This window comes from Daucus carota, chromosome 7 (genome assembly GCF_001625215.2).
Source record: "Daucus carota subsp. sativus chromosome 7, DH1 v3.0, whole genome shotgun sequence".
NCBI lineage: Eukaryota > Viridiplantae > Streptophyta > Magnoliopsida > Apiales > Apiaceae > Daucus > Daucus carota.
Genome location: NC_030387.2, coordinates 22,666,526 through 22,689,461, shown reverse-complemented (window position 1 = coordinate 22,689,461; position 22,936 = coordinate 22,666,526). Strand labels below are relative to the sequence as shown.

The 22,936-nt window shown below is 37.5% G+C and overlaps 2 protein-coding genes across 2 annotated transcripts; both read right to left on the bottom strand.

Annotated features, from left to right (window-relative positions):
* Positions 1 to 97: 97 nt before the first annotated feature.
* On the bottom strand, positions 98 to 6,164 carry LOC108194162 (probable DNA primase large subunit). Its single transcript, XM_017361071.2, has 18 exons — positions 5,927 to 6,164; positions 5,597 to 5,658; positions 5,413 to 5,516; positions 5,234 to 5,315; positions 5,064 to 5,123; positions 4,889 to 4,946; positions 4,752 to 4,771; positions 4,511 to 4,594; positions 4,352 to 4,416; positions 3,503 to 3,551; positions 3,367 to 3,414; positions 3,197 to 3,286; positions 2,982 to 3,041; positions 2,508 to 2,567; positions 1,788 to 1,862; positions 1,024 to 1,109; positions 614 to 707; positions 98 to 526 (listed from the first exon to the last, which is right to left on the bottom strand). Exons 1-18 carry the CDS (start codon positions 6,057 to 6,059, stop codon positions 401 to 403), a joined length of 1,356 nt encoding a protein of 451 aa, XP_017216560.1. The 5' UTR covers positions 6,060 to 6,164; the 3' UTR covers positions 98 to 400.
* A 10,599-nt stretch (positions 6,165 to 16,763) lies between these two features.
* LOC108193251 (uncharacterized) lies at positions 16,764 to 22,436 on the bottom strand. The gene is made up of 14 exons (XM_017359831.2): positions 22,141 to 22,436; positions 20,653 to 20,726; positions 20,369 to 20,446; positions 19,851 to 19,926; positions 19,547 to 19,611; positions 18,976 to 19,077; positions 18,721 to 18,810; positions 18,562 to 18,636; positions 18,407 to 18,439; positions 18,242 to 18,322; positions 18,043 to 18,105; positions 17,456 to 17,524; positions 17,323 to 17,367; positions 16,764 to 17,239 (listed from the first exon to the last, which is right to left on the bottom strand). Exons 1-14 carry the CDS (start codon positions 22,181 to 22,183, stop codon positions 17,072 to 17,074), a joined length of 1,062 nt encoding a protein of 353 aa, XP_017215320.1. The 5' UTR covers positions 22,184 to 22,436; the 3' UTR covers positions 16,764 to 17,071.
* Positions 22,437 to 22,936: the final 500 nt, after the last annotated feature.

Sequence of the window (22,936 nt, the reverse complement as noted above, 5' to 3'; positions counted from 1 at the left end):
AACAAAAATTATATTCGATAATGATTTGTGCTGTTTTTATAAAAAAAACACAGCAAGTCGGGAATATGATTGAGGTCAGTAGAACTGAATTTTCCTCAGTCCTGTCCAAGCTTTTGATAATTTGTAAATATTCTATTTCAGTATAAATACTCTTGAGCAAATTCATCAAGCTGTTCCGGCAAAGTACAATCTTTGTAGAACCATCAATGGCCACCTAAACAAACAATACTTCTACAGCACTCATCGACTGGCAGTAATTTCCGACAGATACATAATATACATGTACTTGGTAAATTGAATAACAGGGGAGGACATGGAGTCATGGAGATACCCTTGAAACAAAACTCTGAGCCGGATGCGTAAGTTACCGAGTATCCTTCATTTCATCCATACGTAATTTTTATGCAACAGAATTCCCCTTGGATTTTAATATGCTTTGACTGTCGCTGAAGTACTGGTTTGGATGATTTACTCCAGCATCACAAGATGAGTTATGTACGGCCTCAAATGTCAAAGTGCATGCCAACTGCAGTCATTAGTTATATAACACCTCAGATCCAAGAAAACAATATTGAAATGTTTTAAGAACAAAGGTGGTTACACGTTTCCTAACCTGGTAATGTCTGTTTCGTGCTTTATCTATCACGTCCTCGAGTGCACGACTGCTTACCCCCATTTTACCAAGTGCGGCTCTCAAATTCTCTTCACTGTCAAGAAAAATAACTTCTTATGATGCATTTTAATTCAGAAAGGATACTGTTCCATATATAAATCTTACTACAATGTCTAAGACGTATGTTGTATAATATGCAGGTATACACATACATAGGTTTGTCGTTGCAGACTTGCAGAGTTTGATATTAAAATTTCAGATTAAATCTATTAAAGCACTAATCAGTGTCATAAAATGACTGCATATAGTATGTTGGTCTACAGAAGTATCATGTATCTGAAGCATATATTTACACATATAATCGACTTGAATGCAAGCTTTTAACTGAATGAACTTTCAAGACAATTTACCTGAAATGGCGATAAGGACAACCATGGTGATCCCCCACACCTGGAGTAGACGATATGATTTTTTGACACGAATATGGTGTATAATCCTGCAATTTGGCAGATCAAAAAGAAGCTTCTAATGTTATTAAAGATCTAACATTCTCCTGGTTGCAGTCCATATTTGCGGAGAAGCGCCAAAAGAAACACTTTATACTAAAACAGACTAATCATGCATCAACAACTAAAATCAATTTTGCATAATGCGAAAAAGTATGAATTTAAACTCCACGAGGGAATATAATGGAGTAAGATTCAGTTAACCCATAGTCATTTCCAACTAAAAAAGATTAAGGGTTTTATATCAAAGTGCCCATCATTCTCGCCAAAAACTATCAAGTGATTATCAGATCTCCATGAGGACTTATTTTAACCACTAGAATCACTATACACGCAAAACCTCTTTCTTTTCTTTTCTTTTCTTTTCTTTTTTTGTCAATTCAAACAGATTTTTTTTTGTGCAGATTCAAACTAGCCATTTTTACTTAAAAGCTCAAACTAACGGGAACCAATTGTAATACAAAACTTATTACATGTATCGCATATTAATCTTTGCAAAGAATCATGGGCACAATTCAAAGAGACTTTCTTTTTGTGCAGACTAAAAGTACCCATTTTTACTTAAAAGCTCAGACTAACGGGAACCAATTGTAATACAAATCTTATCACATATATCCAGATTAATCTTCGCAAAGAATCATGAGCACAATGAAGGGTTAACTTCTTACCACTCTCTTTCCTTCTTTTCCATAGTTGTGGCGTATACCATAAGCATATTCTTTGTCAAATCTTTCTGTACCAACCTATACCAAAAAGAAACACACATAGAATTGTTACAAGAAAAACATAGGACAAGATAATGTAGTAGGGTACCAGTATAAATATGGTCTAATATATAATTTACAACCACAGAAGCAAATAAAATTAATATCCTTGTTTGACATCTTTTACGCATATCCCCTTCTGCATGTTTATGGATGTTTGGGTAAGTACATGAAATGCCAACGTTTCGGTGATTGCTAATTTGAATGTAAAATTGACAGGAATCCATATATCAAGATCGAAGTCTCAGATACAAAGCAAATGTAGGCAGTTATAATATATCTCTAACCCACTTTATTAGTTGGCTTATTTCAGCTTGAGGTATTAAGATGTTTTAAGAGTATAAACATTCAAAGTTAGTAAAGATATAATATAAGTAGAGTATAAAGTATATACAAGAACATTTATTGTAAATTATTTCTGAAGACCATAATGTACACTGTCTTACTCAACTACATTTGCACATATAAGCAAAAGAAGTCACAATTTACTGTAATCTGTAGATCTTCTAACTTATGTAATACAGTTTACATAACTGATATGCATCAATAGTTCTGACAATATAGCGAACGGAACTTTGCAATAAAATATAGTACTGCAATATCTTCATACTGTACCATACTTACTTTCCTGGAGAACTCTGATTTCCAAAATACAAGAGCATCATCCAACGTCAACCCAACACCCTAAAGATAATTGTAAAAGATTAATACCAAGCAAACAAGGGAAATAACTTTTATAAATCAAATAGACTAATCCACTCCAACATAGTAATGCATCATCTATGGACACAAAGCCTTTCAGCCATTTTCCAGACCTTTGACATTACTCGCGAGAGATGCCAAAAAATGAAACTGTAATGAACAGTTTCAGTACATGGAAATGATTAATCGCAGCATGTAATAATGTTATTGCACATAATAACACATATGGGCACAGATACGAGTGGTTTCAGCTGATCAGCACACATTACCAATTATATCTTGACAAATACATTATAAGTCAAATACCTGCAATTATTATCACATAACAAGAATATCCTACAACATAAAACACAAAGCAAATTACTAATATGCATATTCAACTTCTAGGTATATAACCTTGAGAAATAGTCCGAGCTGCATTCTCCCTCCATGCTTCAAGTGATGATCCTCTCTTAGCTGCAAGAGATGTAGAAAAATAGAGCTATTTAAGTAACATCCTGTCAGAATTTATTCCTTCTTTATGATGGAAGTGCATATATATCGTAATCTGTGTATTAATGAACTTTAAAAGGTAATAATAACAAGACAAATTGGTTATTACACTTTTTTACCTTTTCGAACAGGTGACGCATGCACAATGGAAATGAACTTTTAGCAACTTGATCAATGTCTTTTAGTGATATTTCTGTAAATTCTTTTGGCTGACAGGAAAAGTTAAATTCATCAGATCAACTTAACCTTTGAGGTTTCCTTACCGGATCTATCAGAGATGTGAAGATACCTGGGAATAGTCAGGACCTAGATAGCTTGTAGCTAATGCTTCGACAATCTAAGTAAATTAAACAAAACATCAGTCACTGCAGATTTTTCTAACTCATTCAGCAGAAACAGGGTTCAGTATTTTGTATGATACTTACAGGAGTTAAACGATCTGATTCCTTTTCTCTAATCATTGATGTCCATTTTCTGAAGAAAAAAAAATAAAGATTCTGTCTTTCAAAATGTATTTATATAAGCTTTACACGTAAACATTTTACACTGCCAATGCCAAAATGAATGATATCGAAGATAAGGGAAAGCATTGCCAATTTTGCAAGTTTGATGTGGCTGCATACCGCAAAATTATAGCACATCTAAAACTTAATATAGAAGTAGTAATGAAATGAAAGGGATTAACGTCTGCCTGCGACCACAATCAATTACTTAACAGAGACATCACCACATTTTTAGTTTCTTCAGGTTGCTCAAACTTAAATACTGATGAATTTATATATTTCTAAGATCTGTGGCCAGGTGAACTTTTATTTTCTATGTAGCATTATGTTTCTTGTTATCTGCTACAGGGAAGACCAATGCAACCTCTTTTAGTTATTACAAAAGGCTCACAAGGATGACAGTAAACCAAACATGTAAAGAGTGGCACACTGCATATAAAAACATGGTATTGGTTGCATAGACCAACGGATGATACCTAGAAATTACCCACATATGATTCCATAAGCGTGAGAGCTTAGACATCTCTAGTTCCTAATTGACTATCAAAAAAGTCCAATATGGCATACAACAAATCTAAAAAATAAAAAAAAAAGCTATATAGATCACATTTTTGTGCCACGTTAAATTTCAGTAACTTGACCAAATGAAAAATGACACAAAGATTAGGTTCAATAGCAATGAGGCTCAGCGAAATATTTATAATTAAATCGTAGTTAAAAAACTAAACCATAGATATAAAAATTGGCCACTACTAAACAAAGAGAAATAACCTGTTTGTAAGCACAAGTGCCTTTGATAGATGACTACGAAATTGCGTCACAACAAGTGATACTACCTGTCCCAGTAAGAATAAAAAGCTTCAATAAAATCAAATAATTTTGATGCTGCAGGATTACATGCATGAATTAAACCAAAGTATCACGTTCAACCTGATTCATAGCAACATAGGCATGTCCCTTTTGAATATAAACTTTGCGAGTAGCCACCAGGTCTGGAACTTCTTCGAACGGTACCTTCATTTATAAAGCAGCGATAATGGATGTGAATCAGCATGTTATCCAACGGGCACATCTAGTTTGGTAGACCAGTTATACATCTTGAAAAAACTTCCACATATGTTACGCAAAATATGGAATGGAGCAATTTATATAAGCAGATAGCTAATCATACCTTGTAAAAAACCGCATTACCTGCAAGCAAGGGAGGGGGGTAGAAGGTTAGAATCCTAATCTTAAAAGATTATTATCAAAACTGCAAAGAACTCGGAGCATGCAATACAGATAATCAAGCAAGAAATAAGCACTAACCACTAGGCAAAGATTGTCCAATGGAGCGTGCGACTTGACTTAATTTATCCTTCAAACCCTGAATATTAGAAGCAGGGTATACATTATAAATATATCTTTTACACTGAGGAGCAAGTTCAGAATCTATGGTGTAAGCTGAGGATGATGTGCAATGGCACTGACAGTGTCACGATACCTCATATTCTACATTGCCAACAGCTTTGTAAGGAAGTTCAAACTCTGCCATAAGTTCCCTCTACAACCCACATCAAGCAACCACAAAATTATCGTGATTGAGACAATTACAAAGTAAGTGGTCGAAAATAACAATATCAATAACAAAGTTATAAAACACAAAACTCCTACCTGGACATCAGACGTTTCACGCTGGAAACGATAACGAAAGAGAGTAGTCTCAATCGACAGAAACCATTTTCTCAATTCTTCACTAGTGCAACCAAATAAAACAAATAAATAATAAGAGATTACATAACTCAAAAGAAAAGGAACACAAAAGTTAACAAAATCAAGCAACTAGAGCTTACGTCCGACAATAGACAAGGCGAAGAACAAAATGGGAAATTATGTCTTTATTGGTAACCTCAGACGATATCGAATGCTTCATATTAGCTCTCCATAACTCACTTACCTATACACATCCACAATTCATAAGCTGAAAAAGCACCAGAAAACCAAATAAAGATTCGTAAACCGAGATAATTAACTAACCAATTTCTCCATTTCATCGGGTTTCTTTCCTCGAGATAATCCATCAGAAATCCCTTTAAGAACTACAATAATCATCCTAATCAAATTACTAAATATGGCAACATAATTACACGAAACCAAATCGAAGCAAGTGCAGTAAGATACAAGGCGAAAACCTAAATCATAAAAACAGGCAACAGAGTTTGCGGAGCTAATTAGCATAACATTTAATATATATTTTTCGAACCAGCTGATTTCACCAGAAGCCTCTCTCTCTCTCTCTCTCTCTGACACACACACACACCTACAATTAATGATTTAAATTCTAGTCAATTTATAAAATAATCGAACCTCGGAGGCGATCGATGGCGAAAAGCTCGAAATCTTCGAGTCTGACTTCAAGTTCTGGAGCGGACCGGTACAGAGGAATCGTCGGGACAGCGGCTGGACCGGAGGGTTTACTTTGTGACCGGACGATTTCCATTGTTTTGTTTTGCCGGCGAAAAGCAAGTGGAGAACAGAAAAGACAAGATCTGATTGTGATTGATAAATGGGGGGAAATTTTGGCGGGAAGATGTTCCCAGCGTAGTTACTTTTAATAATCCGGTTCAGTTGGATTTAACTAATGGTCAGGCCTGTTATATTAGAATGGCCCAAGATTTTTCAAAGCCTGAGTAGTTTAGGCTCACTGGGTGGCCCGAGCGGGGTCCTAAGAGCGTCCACAGTACGGTGCCATTTTTTATTTTGGGCCTCGCGTAAGTGACTTGGTCCGTTAAAACTGTATTTGAAAAAGTGGCCAGGACCTCTATGGTGTCATTGGCCAGTTCGTTCAGACTGCATGCTTATTTTAATTTTTTAGGCCTCTATTTCTTCTTGAGAAGGACCCATTGAATGAAGAGTGGCAAACGGCCTCTTGCATTGGATAAGCAAACCCTTTTCTTCGTAAAAATTACTAGTTCTTTTCTAGATGGCACAGAAATGAGAAAAGATTAAGAGAGAAGTGGGCTTCCCGTTGTGGATGCTCCAAGGGATTACTACTTTGATGGGCTCTTCCTTTCAGGGCAGTGCCTGAGATTTTATGTGCCCCGTGCAAAATTAAAAATATGTGCCCCAACACAAAAAAATAAAATAATAATAATGTAAAATAATAATAAATAATCGTTTTTTTATTATTTTGATATAATTATAAAAAAAATTAAAAAATGGAAAAACAAGTACAAAAATAGTAAGATATAATAATTATAAAAAATATAATCATACAAAAACTAATTTAAATGTAAAATTTATTAAATTTTGATGTAAAACTTTAACTAATTGATTAATTAATTCTAATTTAACTTTTTCATTGAATATATAAACATTCAATAAAAACCTAATTTAAAATAAATTAAATATCCAAAAATTAAATTATTAAAAATAATATAATGTATAAGTTGTCTAAACGAAAACTAGTGTTGACCGTTATATTTAATTATTAAAATTAGTAGTCTAAATTACTAATCAAATAGATTAATATTCTTATTACATATTTTTTTTATTAATTTTATTTTAAAAAAATTATAAATTACTTTTTCATTAAGACTAATATAACATTTTTTAATTTTGCTAAGATAATATTTTTTAAAATAATACATGCATATACATATACAATACATGTGCCCCTCAAAATCATGGGCCCTGTTCCGTCGAACACCTCGCACACCCTCAGGCACGGCCCTGCTTCCTTTGATTTATGACTTATGAGCTCGAAATTACGGGGCAGTTTAAAATAAAATGACACTTGATTGCTTTTGCAAGTAAAAAATATGCTCCAATCAGGTCATTCATAATTGATATTGAAAAGAATTAATGTACAATTAGCGAATTCCCTCGTTCTAAACTCTACGAGTCTAAGCTGACACGATGACCTCATATCACCACCGGGAAAATCATCCACCTGAAACAAATCTATTGTTCACAATCATCTCCATTCTCCGCCATGGCGCCATACAAACTTACAATTTTAACCAAAAATTGGTGAATTTTTTTTTTGATAAGCAGCATTAATATTAATATCTCGGAAAGTCTTACAGCTAGTGTACTAAGCCACCAAAAAGATGCACACATGCATCTGCCACCTAACCTTGCAGCAAAACAACTAAAGAACCTAAAGAACCTACATAGCCAACATGACTTCCATAATCTGAGCAAGAGGGTCCGAGACCTAACATTGAACTGAACAGTTAATAAAGCGAAAAGCTAATAAAAGCGACAAAAGATATGAAAGGCTAGAAGTGGTCAGATGCTCGCGCTCCTACGCAGTTTTCTAGCCCTTAACCCAGCAAGTGTAGCATGAGAGACATCGCGCTTTCGTTTGAGTGTTGGGGCAGGGGGAGGACCATCCTCAACTTCTCCCAGGCCAAAGTTAGGAGCCACTTCATCGATCGGAGCCTGCAGCACCATCCCCATATCGCGATCCACATGATATTTCAGGTCACCAAACCAGCCCGGGGTTTCAGCGAAAACAGAGAGATGCTGTAACCCATAGTCTGCTAGATACCGAGCAGTTAAGTTCATTTCAGTGGGAATCCATATGATCTTCCTATTTGTGGTGTTTACCTTGAAGTGGTTGGCATGCACTGTGTTGAATAGCCTGAAAGGTTCCAGTTGGTCATCACGCAAGAAAACATGCTCTTGAGTTGAGATAGTTTCAAAAGTGTTATGGTTGGACGTTTCTATAAGCGTCTTTTCCCATTTTTTGTGCACAGATTCCACACACGCCGCTTGAATGCCAGCCATGAGCGCCTGCTCTTCATTCAGCCCATTCATTGGACCTGAGGCAGTCCACACATTTGCACCAGCATCATCACGGGCAATCACACCCACCCCTATTGAGTTTCCATTAGCGAGAGGCTCAGGAAGAACTTCACAATGGACATTAATTTTAATGTAACCCTCGTCAGGAAGCTCCCAAGTGATATCCATTGAAAACAAAAAGAAGGAGAGTGAAAAAAGAGAAAGAGAGAGGTGAGTGAGAGAAGATTAGAAGGAGAGATGAATATATAATCAACTTGGGCCAGAGAAAAGGAAAGCAAATATACAGGTAATTGCTACAACCCCTGGACAAGGAGAAGAGACCGATGGACACTGCACTGGCTGGACTGCAGAAGTTAACGTTGGAAAAGCCAGCAAATCTGAGATTAGCCGCCAATTTTAGAGGAAATCTTTCATTGGTTCCCTAAAATCAGAGACCCCCTCTAAAAAAGCTGGCATGAACAGTAGCATTGAAAATGTCAATACTAATAGAGCTGTTCCATGCATTTGAAATAGGTTAACTAGCAGAACAACAAAAGAAATGCCCGGGAAAGTGAGATGGCAAAACCAGGGGTCAAGTGTTAATGTGACTTGAGGCCCAATAGCAATGAAAATTAGGCCTGTTTAGCCCATCTTTGGCCAACTGGTCTGCAGAATGATTAAAAGTACTGGGGACAAATTGGATGCTAACTAGTCCTGCCAGCAGTTGGAGAATGTCAAAGTCCGGTTGTAGTAGTGGGAATGAATCGGATAATCCTCTGTATATAGCATTTATAGCTCCAGTAGAGTCAGAGCATACAACCACCCTTTTGTTAACTAATTTACTGGAATGAATGTAGTTAAGGACATGTAGAATGGCCATAACTTCTGCCTCCAGCACAGAGAAGGCTGGAACTTGGCCAGAGAAGCAGTAAAGAGTTTGTTTGCTGCTATTTTTGATACAACCTCCCACCGCACAACATAACTTTCCCCAAGCATTAACATTTTTTGCACCATCAACCATGCAGATGTAATCATAATTTTGGAATTTGAAATCCCAGAACGACATTGAAATCGTGTGGTGATGTATATTAATTGCACCAATTGGGTTCACCTTCCATAGAGGATCATCCCCAAAGTTCATTAGATTCGAAGCAAGTCCCCATTTAGACGAACGAATGAAAATAATCACTTTCATGGCTACTCTCGAAGTTCTCTTAGATTGGAAAATAAGCTCATTTCGCGTCAGCCAAATTGTCCACAAAGTAGCTGCAATCACCATTCGCCAAATAGGAGAGACATGTTTCTTGTGAATTAGGCTAAATAATGAGTGTAGAGAAAATTTGGGCACTCTGGCTAGTTGTGGCTTGAGGCTCCACCACTGTCCAACATAATCCCAAGCCCATATGGCTGGAGTGCATTCCCAAAACACATGGTTTACAGATTCTACTTCAGAGTCACACCAAGGACAAAGTGCAGACAAATTCTTTAGCCGGACACTGAGAAAAGACTTGGTTGGGAGAATGGCCCAAGCAAGTTTCCATAGGAAAGCGGTAATTCTTGGGGGTACTTTTATAGCCCAAATGCAGTTCCAATGCTTGGATGAAGTGGTGGACGAGCGATTAATCCCCAGTTGAAAGAAACCCTCTCTAGAGGAATACGAGCCCTGGTTGGGTATCCACTTGAGAACATCTTCCATGTCATCTAACAAGATTGCCTGCAGGTGAAAAGTGATATAAGAAATAGATTCCAGATCACTGCTAGAGAGTTGTTCTGCCCAAAGTTCCACCCCGGTTTCTCCTTGTAGCCAGATACCAACTACTGAGCGAACAATTGTTAAACGCATTGCTGATTTTTTATATAGGCAGGGAAAAAGGACTGAGAGTGGTTCATCTCGAAGCCAGCTGTCTTCCCAGAAAAGTACTCTCCTGCCGGATCTAACTCTCCATTTAAAATTCCTCCTTTGTACTAGTGGTCCAACTCTCGAAGTGTTAAAAACCGAGAGCATACTTTTTATGACTGGAGAGGTCTTAGACATTTCAACCTTGGAGAGGTCATAGTTCCACTCCTTACCATAACGCTGGACGAAGAAGTTGTTCCAAAAACAACCACGTTCCTTGTAGGCTCGCCAAACCCATTTTGCCAACAGGAGATTGTTTTTTAAAGATATAGGAACTAGACCTTGGCCTCCAGCACTCTTTAATTGACAAATACTCTCCCAATTTAATAGGTGCATCTTTTTTTCTGAGTCCTTAAATTGACCCCAGAAGAAATTTCGACGCATTTGTTCGATAATGTTGACAATTTGAGAAGGCATTTTATACAAGCTGAACCAGAAAAGGGGGACGCTATCAATTACTGCTTTGAGTAGCACCACTCTCCCGGCAATGGAAATTTTCGAAGCATCAAAGGACTGCAACTTCCTTCGAAGTTTGTCAATCAGAGGGGTCCAGAAGGAGATAGAATGTGGAGACGAACCAATCATTGCTCCCAGATATTTGAAAGGTAGGGACCCAACTTGACACCCCAGAACTCCAGCCGAATTTGTTAAACGTGAAGTCGTCGTATGAAAACCGAAGAGCTGACTTTTTGAGAAGTTTATTTTTAACCCCGACAATAGTTGAAAACATTGTAGTATCCTCTTGATCCCAAACACTGAGCCTTCATCTCCTTCAAGAAACAGAATGACAGCATCCGCAAATTGCAGATGAGTTAAGGATTCAGAACAGCCCGGAAGAGATATTCCTTTGAAAATTTTTTGAGCCTCGCCTCTGCAAATCAATTGAGATAGTACTTCCCCCACCAGATTGAAGATTAGAGGGGATAAGGGATCCCCTTGGCGGAGCCCACATTTAGGACTAAACTCAGCTGTAGGTGATCCATTTACGAGGATCGAAATTCGAGAGGTATCAAAAATTTGTTGAATCCAGTTGATCCATAAAGAGCTAAAATTCATCTTGGCTAAAACCTCATAAACAAAATCCCAATTAACACAATCAAACGCTTTCTCGAAATCAATTTTGAAAATCATTCCGGATGCAATCTTCTTTTGTAGCATGAATACAATTTCATTGGTGAGAAGTATACTATCCGAAATTTGTCGTCCCCGAATGAAACCTGATTGTTGCGGGCCAACCAGAAGGTTCATAAATTTACTAAGCCTGATCGACAAGACCTTCGTAAGGAGTTTCACTAAAGCATTCATAAGACTGATTGGTCGATATTCCGAACATTTTATCGGCTGTAGTACTTTAGGAATTAGAGCTATGAAAGAGTAGTTGCATCCCTGAGGAAGTGAACCAGTAGAATGAAAATTTTGAAAAAACAGCAGGACCTCATGCTTTATCTCAGGCCAGAGAAGAGATAGAACGCCAGCATTTATTCCATCAGGCCCCGGAGCCTTGGTCTTTTCCGTAGAAGACAGAGCAAATTCTATTTCGGTTAAAGTGAATTTGGCATCTACAAAGCTGCACTGGCTCGGGGACAGAGTAGACAAAGAGCACGAGCCCAGATTGAAGACCATCCTTGGAGGCTCCTTTGCTAACAAATTGGAGAAGTGAGAGTAGAAAGCTTGCTTGATTTCAACCGCCCTGGTAAGAGTTACTTGCTCATACTCGATTTTTCGAATAGTGTTGTGAGCCCTGCGTTTAGCTATAGCCCGATGGAAGAAACGAGTATTCTTTTCCCCATAATGCTGCCAGCTCGTTTTGGACCGTTGACATAACATACGAGACCTTATCCTGTATAACTTATCAAGATCGAACTGGCATTTTGTTGATGATTTCGGGTCTGAAAGTCCATTGTCTTCCCTATCCCGAGCTGTCTCTGCTTCCTTTATTTTGATATCTATATTACCCATCTTGGTTGAATTCCACATCTTAGCAGCCTCTCTTAACGACCTGAATTTATGATGAATATTGGAGGACTGCGAGCTCTTCCATGAATTTCGTAAAGTATGAGCGAGTGTGTCATCTTCCAGCCAGCAATTGAAGAACTTGAAAGGGCGCGGACCCCAATCCTGAGTAGAAGTTTTGAGTAAGAGCGGCTTGTGATCAGATAATTTCCGACAAAGAGCCTGAATGCCCCAGTCTCCAGACATAAACCACGCAGGAGATACTAATGCCCTGTCAAGACGACCTTTCTTAGGAAAGGGACCAAACCAAGTGAACGTGGAATTGAGTATTGGGATATCAGCTAACCCACAGGAATTTAGGAAAGAGTTAAAAGCATCCGAGAGCGCATGTGAATGATTACAACCAAACCTTTCATCTGCAGAACGAACCACATTGAAGTCTCCAAGTAAACAGACGTAGGATTCATCTAGTAGTCCTAATGCAGTACTAAGATCAGCCCAAAGTTGCAGTTTATCTCGAGCACCTTGAGGTGCGTAGATATTAAAACACGCAAAGCGGGTGGAATTAGAAATCATGGTGCCTCTAATTAATAACCAATGACGGGAAACTTCAGACGAGCTAACGTTTACCTCTGCTGTGTTCCACACTGTAAGAAGGCCCCCCGAAAGGCCTCGAGCCGGAAATTCAGCCCATCCTGGATCGTGGCCCATACCTAATCTTTTCACTGTATTTGAGTCCCACAGAGTACATTTTGTTTCCTGCAGACAACAAATGACTGCCTTTGAAGATTCGTTTAGTAATCTGACAAATTGACGACTATCAGAGCTGCAAGCACCCCTGACATTCCAGCTTAAGAAAGAGTGTGTATTCATAAAAACTTAAACAATGAAGTAGAGAGAAACGAGAGAGATTAAGCAGCCAGATTCTGCCGGATGAGTTCCAGTGATTCTTGCCTCGAATTATTAGGGAGTAATCCCATCAGTAGTCCAGTTTCCAAAATGGATTCTGCCTCATCAGTTGAGTTGTTAAGAAAGAAATGTGAAATCTGTTGAAGACCTTCCCCTTTTTTCCTTCTACGTTTCAGAAGTTTGAAAGATTTGTTAATCTTGGTTGAGTTGAGTTTACGAGGGCGTCCTCTCCTCCCTTTCACTTTCAGTTTATCCAGATCTTGCAAGATGTCCATACTCCTATCCTGATTTGAAATAAATTCATCCAAGGATTCCTCATCCACAACTGATCCATTGGAATCCGAAGCATTTAATGGGTCTGAGGGTGAGGTATCTCTATCACGGGGAAGCCAATTTGTTGTGACCAATGTGATAGGAGACTCTTCTGAAAAGGGTGTTAGGGGGTTTATGTCAGAGTTGGAAACTTCCCTTGCTAAGTTTTCACACCCCTCATCCGTCAAGGTGTGGGTCTCAATCTCTGAATCAATTAGAACTACATTCCCAGTTCTATTTTCCTCCAAGATTACCTCTTCATCTAAGATCTCTTCCTCATCTTCAGCAAGTATTTCCTGAACTTCCTCTTCATCATCAACTAGTTCATGATCATTGAAATGATTATGCTCGGGAAGGGCAGTTGATCCTGCTGGGTTACTTGAGATTGACATACATTCCCCCTCAGATTTCTTAGTGGATTCGCAAGACCTCCTTGACTGAATGAAGTCATTAGCAGGAGAATCCCGGGAATAACTAAAAAAATCATTTGGAATAGCATCATTTAGTTGAGACAAGGCCCCGGTTGTTTCCAGAAAACGTACCTTCCAGATTTTTCCCATGAGATTAATGTATTTGATTTCATCGATCTCAGAAACGCTCTGTGTTTCTAACAGGAATTTTGGGGTTTGGTAGAAATCCTCCTCATCACGAGTTTTACCGAACTGAAGAATGGTTCCAAAGCTACTAAGAATATTCTTGAAATTATCTTCCTTCCAACCAACAATAGGCAAACCTCTAACTTCGACCCATGTTTTCCGTGATGGGAGGAGATCATCCAAATGCAGGTCACGAACCTCAGCAAACCCAATCTTTAGGAACTCTCGATCAGTATCTTGCAGATCCATGTAGTGCGGGAAATAAGCAATGAACCTATCCCCAGATAAACCTCTGATTAGAGCATTGACCGCACCTAGTCCCTCCGCAATCATACCCACAGTGTCTGTTGTTTCATGTTTGACTGTCCTCAGAAATAAGCTATTTTCCATGATATGAATAAAATCTTCGTCCGGCAAGAGCTCTACTGAGGCAGGGGGGAAGGGAGATCCCGAGGCAATGAGTGACTTACAGATTTAGGGGACTCTGGTGGGGTAATATGTACCTTTGGAGCCCGCGTAGAACTAGCAGATTTAGGGGGCTGAGAGGGAGGCTTTTGAGCACCCTTAGCTTTAGCCAGATATAATTTCCTTGAGCCAATAAGCTTGCCATTAAGAGCGGAAATGATGTTGTCAGCCTGTTTCTCATCGGACGCCAACAAGAACCCAAATCTATTGCCAAATTTGTCTCTTTTCCGAGGCAGAATAATATCCCTAATTTTCCCTTCCTTTTTAAAGAGAGACCATAGATCTTTCATATGGAGGCTATCATCCAATTCTGTAAAGAAAATGGATGATTTAGGCGCCATATCACCCTTCTTTCGGGAAGATTGGGAATTTGGGGGAGGGGATCGTTTAACAGTAGGGGACGGCCTTGCTGAATTCCTAAGCAGAGCCTCTCTGAAAGTTTGTGAGGGAGACTGAGGAAGGGGTTTCGTTGAAGCGTGATCACCCGTCAGCGAGTGATGGTGGATCTGTCCTAGAGCTAGGGAGAGGGCCTTGTCATTACCACCTAATGCGTCTTTAAGTACACCAGGCTCCACCATAGAAGCATGAACTTTGAGAAAATCATAAGTGATGATCTTTTGTTCTTCCACCATGTAATCCTTTTTATTGGGCGAAATAAACTTTGGTTTCTTTTGTATTGGCCTAGCGCTGAGAGAGCCAAAATGAATTTGATGGAGGGCCATACGGACTCCTTCTTGGTCTCCATTGCTAGCTTTAGCGATTGTATTTGGATGTACCAAATCCGCATTCGCCCTTATAAAGTTTAAAAGAGTAGTGTCATTATTAGCTTCAGAATACTGACCTTGAGATAGTTGCCGGAAACCATTGATGTAGAGGGCTGAGTCTTGAGAATGTGGCTGAGATTGCTGAAGGTTGACCGGGCGGACCCTAGATCCATGTTTCCCCCTTTTCGCCATAACTCCTGCTTGTGCTTGAAGCTCTGAAACATTTGCTCCTTTGTTATCTTCTCTCTCGCCTTTCGTCATTGAAATCCCCTTTTGCTCCTGCCTTGCTAATTCTATCGATCCATAATGAATTTGATTTAGAGCCATTCGCACTGCCTCTCTCTGCCCTTGTAATGCCTCTATCCTTGTATTTGGGTGAATTAGATGCTCATAAGCTGATAAGAAAAGAAGGAGAGGGTCCATAGAAGCAGAATCTCCTTCCTTGTCATTCCTTTCAATTTCTAGGTTGCGGCCTTCTCCCACCACCCATTATTGTAGAGGAATTCATGTATACTCCACAACGCCTCCTCATCTCCCTTGACTCCTTCTTCTAACAACTCTCTTGAAACCACTCCCAAGAGAAAGTCCACCTTTGCCTCTGCCATGGGTAGCAGAGCATGATTCCCTTTGTTAACTGCTGCCACTAATTCATGATCAAGCAAGAACCAGAATTTATTGATTGTTTCCAGCTGCTGTTGCTTTTTAATTTCCTGTTCCGAGTTATTTCCAAGCTGTGCTTCCTTAAAACCAGATGAAAAGCTTCCATTCCCTAGGTTGGTTGCTCCCTTACTCTGAATCTCACTTCCTTTACTACTCTTCTCGGCGGAGGTGCCCTTGGAGTTGTTATTACCTAGCGGTCCGTTACTGGGTTTTGTTACCGTTGAAGCCATTTTTGTATGTGTTTGTCAGTTTACTGTTAAGAAGAAATTTCAAAATTTTCAAAAGACACAATGTTGCGACGCGTCCGCGCTGCTTATGGCGTCGGAGATTTTTATTATAAGCAATAGTATTACATAAATTTCTAATTTTGACTAAAAATCGGTGAATTGAAAGAGCTACTTATGACATCGAAGATTTTTATTATAACCGGTGCTATTATATAAAGTTATAATTTTGACCAAAAATATACCGTTCACGGTTGTTCATCATATATAATTTCGTTCTGCGATAATTCGATTGTATATACTTTTTTTGATTTTGCGACCATAATAAGTTTCCTCAAACAAAATCCCAAAACATTACAAGTGCATTTGCTCACCGGCCAGTAAATTGCAACAAGGAGCTCAGAAATTCCACCATTAAATCATTAGTCAAACTGAAAACAGAACTTCAAAATAGCTTCATATACAATTTTTTTTTCTTTTTGACAGCAGAACAATACTATTCATTTATCAACTTCCTACCGTATATGTGTAATATATATTCCTCCATTAAAACAGAGATCGTCAATTTTATTTGCATCTCAACATCTGCCAAAATGTGAATGATGCGAAGGTACATTGGGGAAAAAAAAACCATACTTAACAGAACAGAGAGCGCCCTGAGAATTGATTAACTAATGAGTAACGATAAAAGCCTACTAAATTGACAAAAGCGGGTCTCCCTAAAGAACCCTCTACTCAGCCCTTCCCTTCAGTGTATACATATGGACAATTACTTCCGACTGTTTGAAAAGCTTCTCAGCCCTAGATAAATATATTTATACATATCCAGCATGCAGCTCTACAAAAATTCAGCACCCAGTCTCAGCTTCATAATGGGGCCAGGTTTTCTTTGCAAGTTTTACACTATAGTTTATTGATATATAATGAAAGGTCTAGTAATGTCACTTGAGTGATGGCATTGCGCTGCGGGTTCTCGAAATGAATGCACTAGTGAAACCCGAATGCAACCTCCCAAAAACACCGGAACTTGAATTAATCTGATTTGCTTCTTCTGTTACATCAACGCCGTTTGTAACTGCAGGACTCCCTGAGGGAGATCCATGTAGATCCTGAAAGATGTATTGGGTGAAATGTTAAACTCATATACATACAAGTAAAAATGAGGTAATAAAGACTAAAAGCCGGAGGAAACCTTTAAGCCAGAGCCTGAAACAGCGGTTTGCAATGGTCGCTTGGACTGAAACAAAACAAGGGACCATTTAGTTATCCACAACTAACAAAATGCAGAGTTTGAATATCAAACTACAGGCAAGCATAATGGTAACCTTTTGAGACTCAGCAGAAGCTGAAGGAGAGGGTAACTCCAGGGCAAGATTGGGGGTTGAAGATCCACTCTGCAAAGCAAAATAGAACAGTATTCTAACAAATTAAATAGCTAGGTCTGGCTATTCATCAGAACTGCAAAACTGCAGTCTCAGCCATTTGTTAAAAGTTAAGAATAAGCTCGCTTACTTAACCAAAAAATAATAATAATAAGCACACATAATTCAGAACCACTTGCCAAGTTTATCAAAGTAGGAAAATAGCAATTATAATCATCTAAAATATTCCAGTGTTGCAATATCAACGAGCAAAAGAATAACCACAGCATATGCGTTAAATGAATTCCAAAAAGCTTTATTTTTCAATAATAAAAGTCTAAACCTTTTTCTTACAGTTCTCATGTGCTTCCTAAGATCAAACATATTTTTCTTGAGCCAAACAAATCAAGTAACAAGATTATAATTCAATCAAAATCTAGATAGAACAAACTAGAACTAATGCATCTATTACTATTATCATGTATATTACATATAAACAATATATTCCATTTTTGAAGCACAGTCCAATTTAAGGGTCCAAAATTAATTACCATGGATGGAGCAGTCATTTCTGGTAATTCAATGGCTGGCCTAGATGGAGTAGACTGGATTGCCTGCAATTATTATTTTTTTCCTCAAAAAATTAAATACAGTTTATACCAAACATTGAGCAGAAATGCCACTAAGTTAGGTATTTAACTTCATCCATTCATGCTACAGTAAACCCATATGGCTTTAAGGAGAACTTACCTGAGTCTGTTCTTTATTTCTGCCATTTTCAAGAGTCCAGGCAAAATCCACAAGCTTGACTACGTTTTCTACTGTATAATTCTGTGTGAAACCATAAAAAATTACTACACAGAAACAAAAACATCTGTGTTCCAACGTTGATGATTAGCTAGGGAGATTTATTACCTGCTTCCCTTCAATTCTACTAAGTTTAGTTTCCTGAAACATAATAAATGTTGAATCAATATTCACTTCTAGACCAGTAAGGCAGTAACAATTTAGATAATATGACTAGCTAAGAAAATGATAAGAACACAGGTCTCGCTGTGTAGATATATCACCAGTGTTTGAACTGCATGGCGCACTGATCGAACATCTCCACCAACTACTTTAAGATCATCTCTTAGTTCAGATACCTATAAGATTTAGAGATTCAGGTAAAAAGATAAAACACTAAAACATGTAAACAAAATAAGGGTGGAAACTCTTGAATCTCCTACCTCCCCCCTTGTAGCATCAGTAAGTTTTGCAGTCTCATCTAAACCAGCATCAACGCGATCAATTTTTGAAGATAAATGCCTTTTGGTGGACTGAAAAGCACATGAAAGACCCAATCAAAATCTGAAGTTAATATGATCTCATTCGTAACCCTCAACTTTACAAACATTAATCATTAAAAGATTAGTGCCAACTGTATGCTTATACTTCAAAATTCTAAGATAAAAAGTATATAATTGAAACTTAAAAAAAAGTACCGCAATAGAGGAGTAAACATTCTCAAGCTCTTTAGCTATCTTAGTAGTTGCCTCGGATAAACTGCGTCTCGTTGCAAACATAAGATTAGGAAGTTTCCAACCCTGACAGCCAAGAAAAAAGAGTTCAGTAGCAATTCGGCTTGAACAAATTATTTTATCTAGAAACTACAACAATATCGTATTGAATAATAAAGATGCAGTAAGCTCCACCTGTAGCATGGAAAATACAGCAAAACAAAGAGGAAAGACTGACCAAGTGTGTTTACCGAGAAAGAAAAATAATAAAGAGAATCAGGCAAAGGGGAAGAGGGTTAACCATTTTTTCAATGTACCATGTAATGTAATGATTAATAGCAAACAACACAATCTTCTCAAGTTCACAACTAAACGAGTTATCCTAAATTTGTGTAATCATGATTCATAGCAGTAGATTTAAGTACATATTGACGCCCAGCATGCAAATAAATGTGCTTCTAGGAGTGAAATTGAAGTTAAAGAAAAGAACCAAGGTCATTCGTGAAGAAAGCAGCTAATGCCAGTTGCCAAAAACGGGGTAAGATCAAGATTTTACCTTCCACCAAACATATCCATATCCAACCACGAGCACAACAACTATGGCGCCATATTTTGTACCATCTGTGCAGGGTAGAAACATTTTATAATAGGATTTGTAAATAAATATGTGCAAAATATTCCCCACAATGATAACTCAAACATTATTAGCGGCCAATGTACATAATATCATCAAATGATTCATAAAGAAGTGCGGGTAGAGGGGTCTGCCTTTAAATGTCTGGGACTCTAAAATTCACGATGTTATATATAACAAAATTAACTCTCATACTTTCGTATTCCTAATTTGTTTTGAAGAAAACCTGAACCAGTAGAAGTTACAATAGTGATAGGTCTATTAGATGACAAGAGTTGCAGCTCCTGCCGCAGGCTGTTAACCTGTAACATTGAAAATGATACAAGACCATCAGAAAGGAAACAGTATTACAGCTTATGTTCACTACAACTTAAAATTCTTCAAATAACTTAGCATGTTTAAGATGATATTGTCACCCATTCCTAAGTTACTAGACCAAAATAAACATTTATTTACTGCATTGAGCAAAGGTTCAATAGTTTTTCATAAATATGATATTCCTAAGAATAGGCTGATGTGTGTACACACACGTATGTGAGTCACATGAGGCATGAACAACAGCCATCTATAAACAAAAATTGAAGAGGGAGGTAAGGGAGACAGGGTCGGCTATGTGAGGTCAAGAAAAAAATAGTCGAAGCATATCCATATGTTGTGCTTTTAGTAAGCAGGTTAGAAGCGATTTCAATATCATGGAACCACAGGCATAATTCTTTATATAAATGAATTTTTAGGGTTATAAACCTGTTGCAACAAAGAGTCATTAGGTGCTTTGACCCTTGATGTTTTGACATCGTCACTTTTTAGCTGCTTGAAAACAAGCTGCAAAAACAGCAGATAAAAGATCATTGGGCCATGAGATAGATATAATTAGACAGATAACATCATAAATAGAAAAAAGGAAAGTTTCTGGAACATTAATACTCTTGAAATAAAATAAGTGATTAAACCGCACAACATGAGTTGCACCACTCGATTTTAAAATTCCATGCATATATAGTTTTCCTAATTACTTGTACAAAATTTACCTTTAGAGCACCTGAGAAAAAGTCTGAGACACCTGACCCCTGTCCTTCTTTTGCAAGAACCGACCCAATAAGACCTAAAAATAAGAACTTAGTTAACATTCTAGACAGTAATATTACTGGTCTCGTTGTAAACAAGTTATGTTGCACTATCGTTTACATAGCAAATATACTTCTATTAAATCCGTTTTCTGAATCTATGCTGAGCATATTAATAAACCAGTGTGCAAGGCTCCTAATGATCTGAGGAAGTCAGGAAGGTACTAACGTAAGCATTACAGTACTTTTTAAAGGGTCTGTTTCCAAGCTTCAGGACCTCTGTGCCAAACATGGCCTTTGTATATTCATAACCAATAAACAGAATACAGTATTACTATCCAGTATTCACAATAACAGACAGTGTGACAATAATATGTAACAAAAGTAAACCGTGGGATGTGTTGTAACATTAAATTTCATAGGAACCGCCCACAGAGCAATTGCTTGGAGCATAATCATCTTCATTGTTAAGATACAATCAATACTGCCAGAATAGCAAACATAACGTAAATGGGGTAAATGACAAAAGTGTTTCCTTAGATTTTGCATGCATTGTTTTCAATCTATGAATAACAACATCGCCTCTTTAAGTTTGCTTGACAAACAAAACACTCCCTCTCCAATCATCCTTCCAAAAACTCCACTACTAAAATAAAACAGCACAGTACAGAAACCAGAATTTTCATATCCTCTGACCTCCATTTTTTTTTGTCAGTGTATTGTTACCATCCTAATATACATAGATCCCAATTACCCCTGGAGGAAGAAAAAATGGCAATCAATTAGGACCCTGACACCCTTTTTACCTAGTGTCTACACTGCAAACTTCATTTGATCTATTACGGCTTACAACAAATGTCAAATGGGTCAACGCATCTTTCATATGGATTCCTTAAAAGAAGTTCCTCTTAAGCTCTTTACTCATTATTATTACAATCTTAAATCCCGTTATGTACTGACAATCCAATCCTCTTAAAGTACCTAACTCACTTTTCATTAAGGCTCCTGTTTATTCAAGTCCACTAAAATTATCATCATAAAATAGAATCCAACTAAAATGCAGTAAACTGGAAACAACTTCCATACGCACTTACAAAAATGAAGAACACAATTTATTGCTTTTCGATGATAGATAAGTAGAAACACATCGGACTCTAAACATATAATTCAGCTTCGCATTCAGCATGACTATTGTCAGTAATTCTAAACACCAAACCCCTTAACCGCATTATCCTGTATTTTCCGACTAACTTCGTTCTCGAAACCACCCAAACACCAACACAGTAAAAGAAAAAATCACAACTTAATCCCACCCCCAAAATTTCCAAACCTAACAATAAATTCTAATTCTAGGGTTTCCCCACACATACAACAGTAAACATCAATTTGCACCAAGATTAAATTTTTACACAACAAGAAAGCAAATAAACAAAAGGGCAAGTGCGAAAATACCTGCACCAACGATGAGTGTGATCTTCCCGAGAGGAAGTGCCATGGCCAGATTAGAAGATTCAAAGCATCTAAGTGTGTGTTTATTACGAGATTTAATTATAACTAAGCTGATTAGTGTTTGTGTAGGGGTGATTAATTAATAATTAGGATTAAAAAGATTAATCTAGAGTTAGAATCGATGGCTGATTGAGAAAATTGATTAGGTTGTGGTGGTAGTAGTATTGGGGAAGAAGAAGCAGCGCCAAACCCTACTACTATCGATTCCTTATTTGCTTCCTCTTGTTTGATTATTTACTGTTGTGCCCCTGTGACTGGATTATTCATCAAGTCATCTCTGGGCTCTACGTACGGATTGAGGACCAGTTAAACAGTTTGTCTCATGGATTCCATTTCTCTGAATTTTTGAGTCTTTGAGTTCAAATCTTTGAACTTTTTTAACCGAATTTTGGATTAAATTTTTTTAATTTTATTGAACTATTTACTCAAACTTTATTTTTTTAATAATATTTACTCAAACTTAGAAATTCAGTGCGCTAAATTTTTATTCATTCAGAATTCAGAATTCGAAATTTGTTGTGCTAAATTTTTCTTTCACTAGTAAACACCTCATCCAAGTTAAATTATATTTGGATTTTTCTCTTTTATTATATAGATGTTATATTATCTATACTATACTATAAAAAGTCACGATGGGTATATTTTGTATTCCTACTTTTTCTTCACGTTTTTTGGTTTGGTCGTTTTTTTTTGGTCCATTAGTTCGTTTCTAGCCTATTAGTAATAAACTCCTCCTACA

Bases quoted from the DNA above. Each gene is read 5' to 3' on its own strand.
- LOC108193251 (XM_017359831.2), bottom strand. From the start codon at position 22,183: ATGGCACTTCCTCTCGGGAAGATCACACTCATCGTTGGTGCAG. The intron at 17,368-17,455 runs GTTACCATTATG...GTTTTGTTTCAG, and splicing joins CTTCTGCTGAGTCTCAAAAG to TCCAAGCGACCATTGCAAAC. The intron at 17,240-17,322 runs GTTTCCTCCGGC...TACATCTTTCAG, and splicing joins TTTCAGGCTCTGGCTTAAAG to GATCTACATGGATCTCCCTC.
- LOC108194162 (XM_017361071.2), bottom strand. From the start codon at position 6,059: ATGGAAATCGTCCGGTCACAAAGTAAACCCTCCGGTCCAGCCGCTGTC. The intron at 4,947-5,063 runs GTATCGTGACAC...TCTAATATTCAG, and splicing joins TTGGCAATGTAGAATATGAG to GGTTTGAAGGATAAATTAAG. The intron at 4,595-4,751 runs GTATGATTAGCT...TTATAAATGAAG, and splicing joins GTAATGCGGTTTTTTACAAG to GTACCGTTCGAAGAAGTTCC.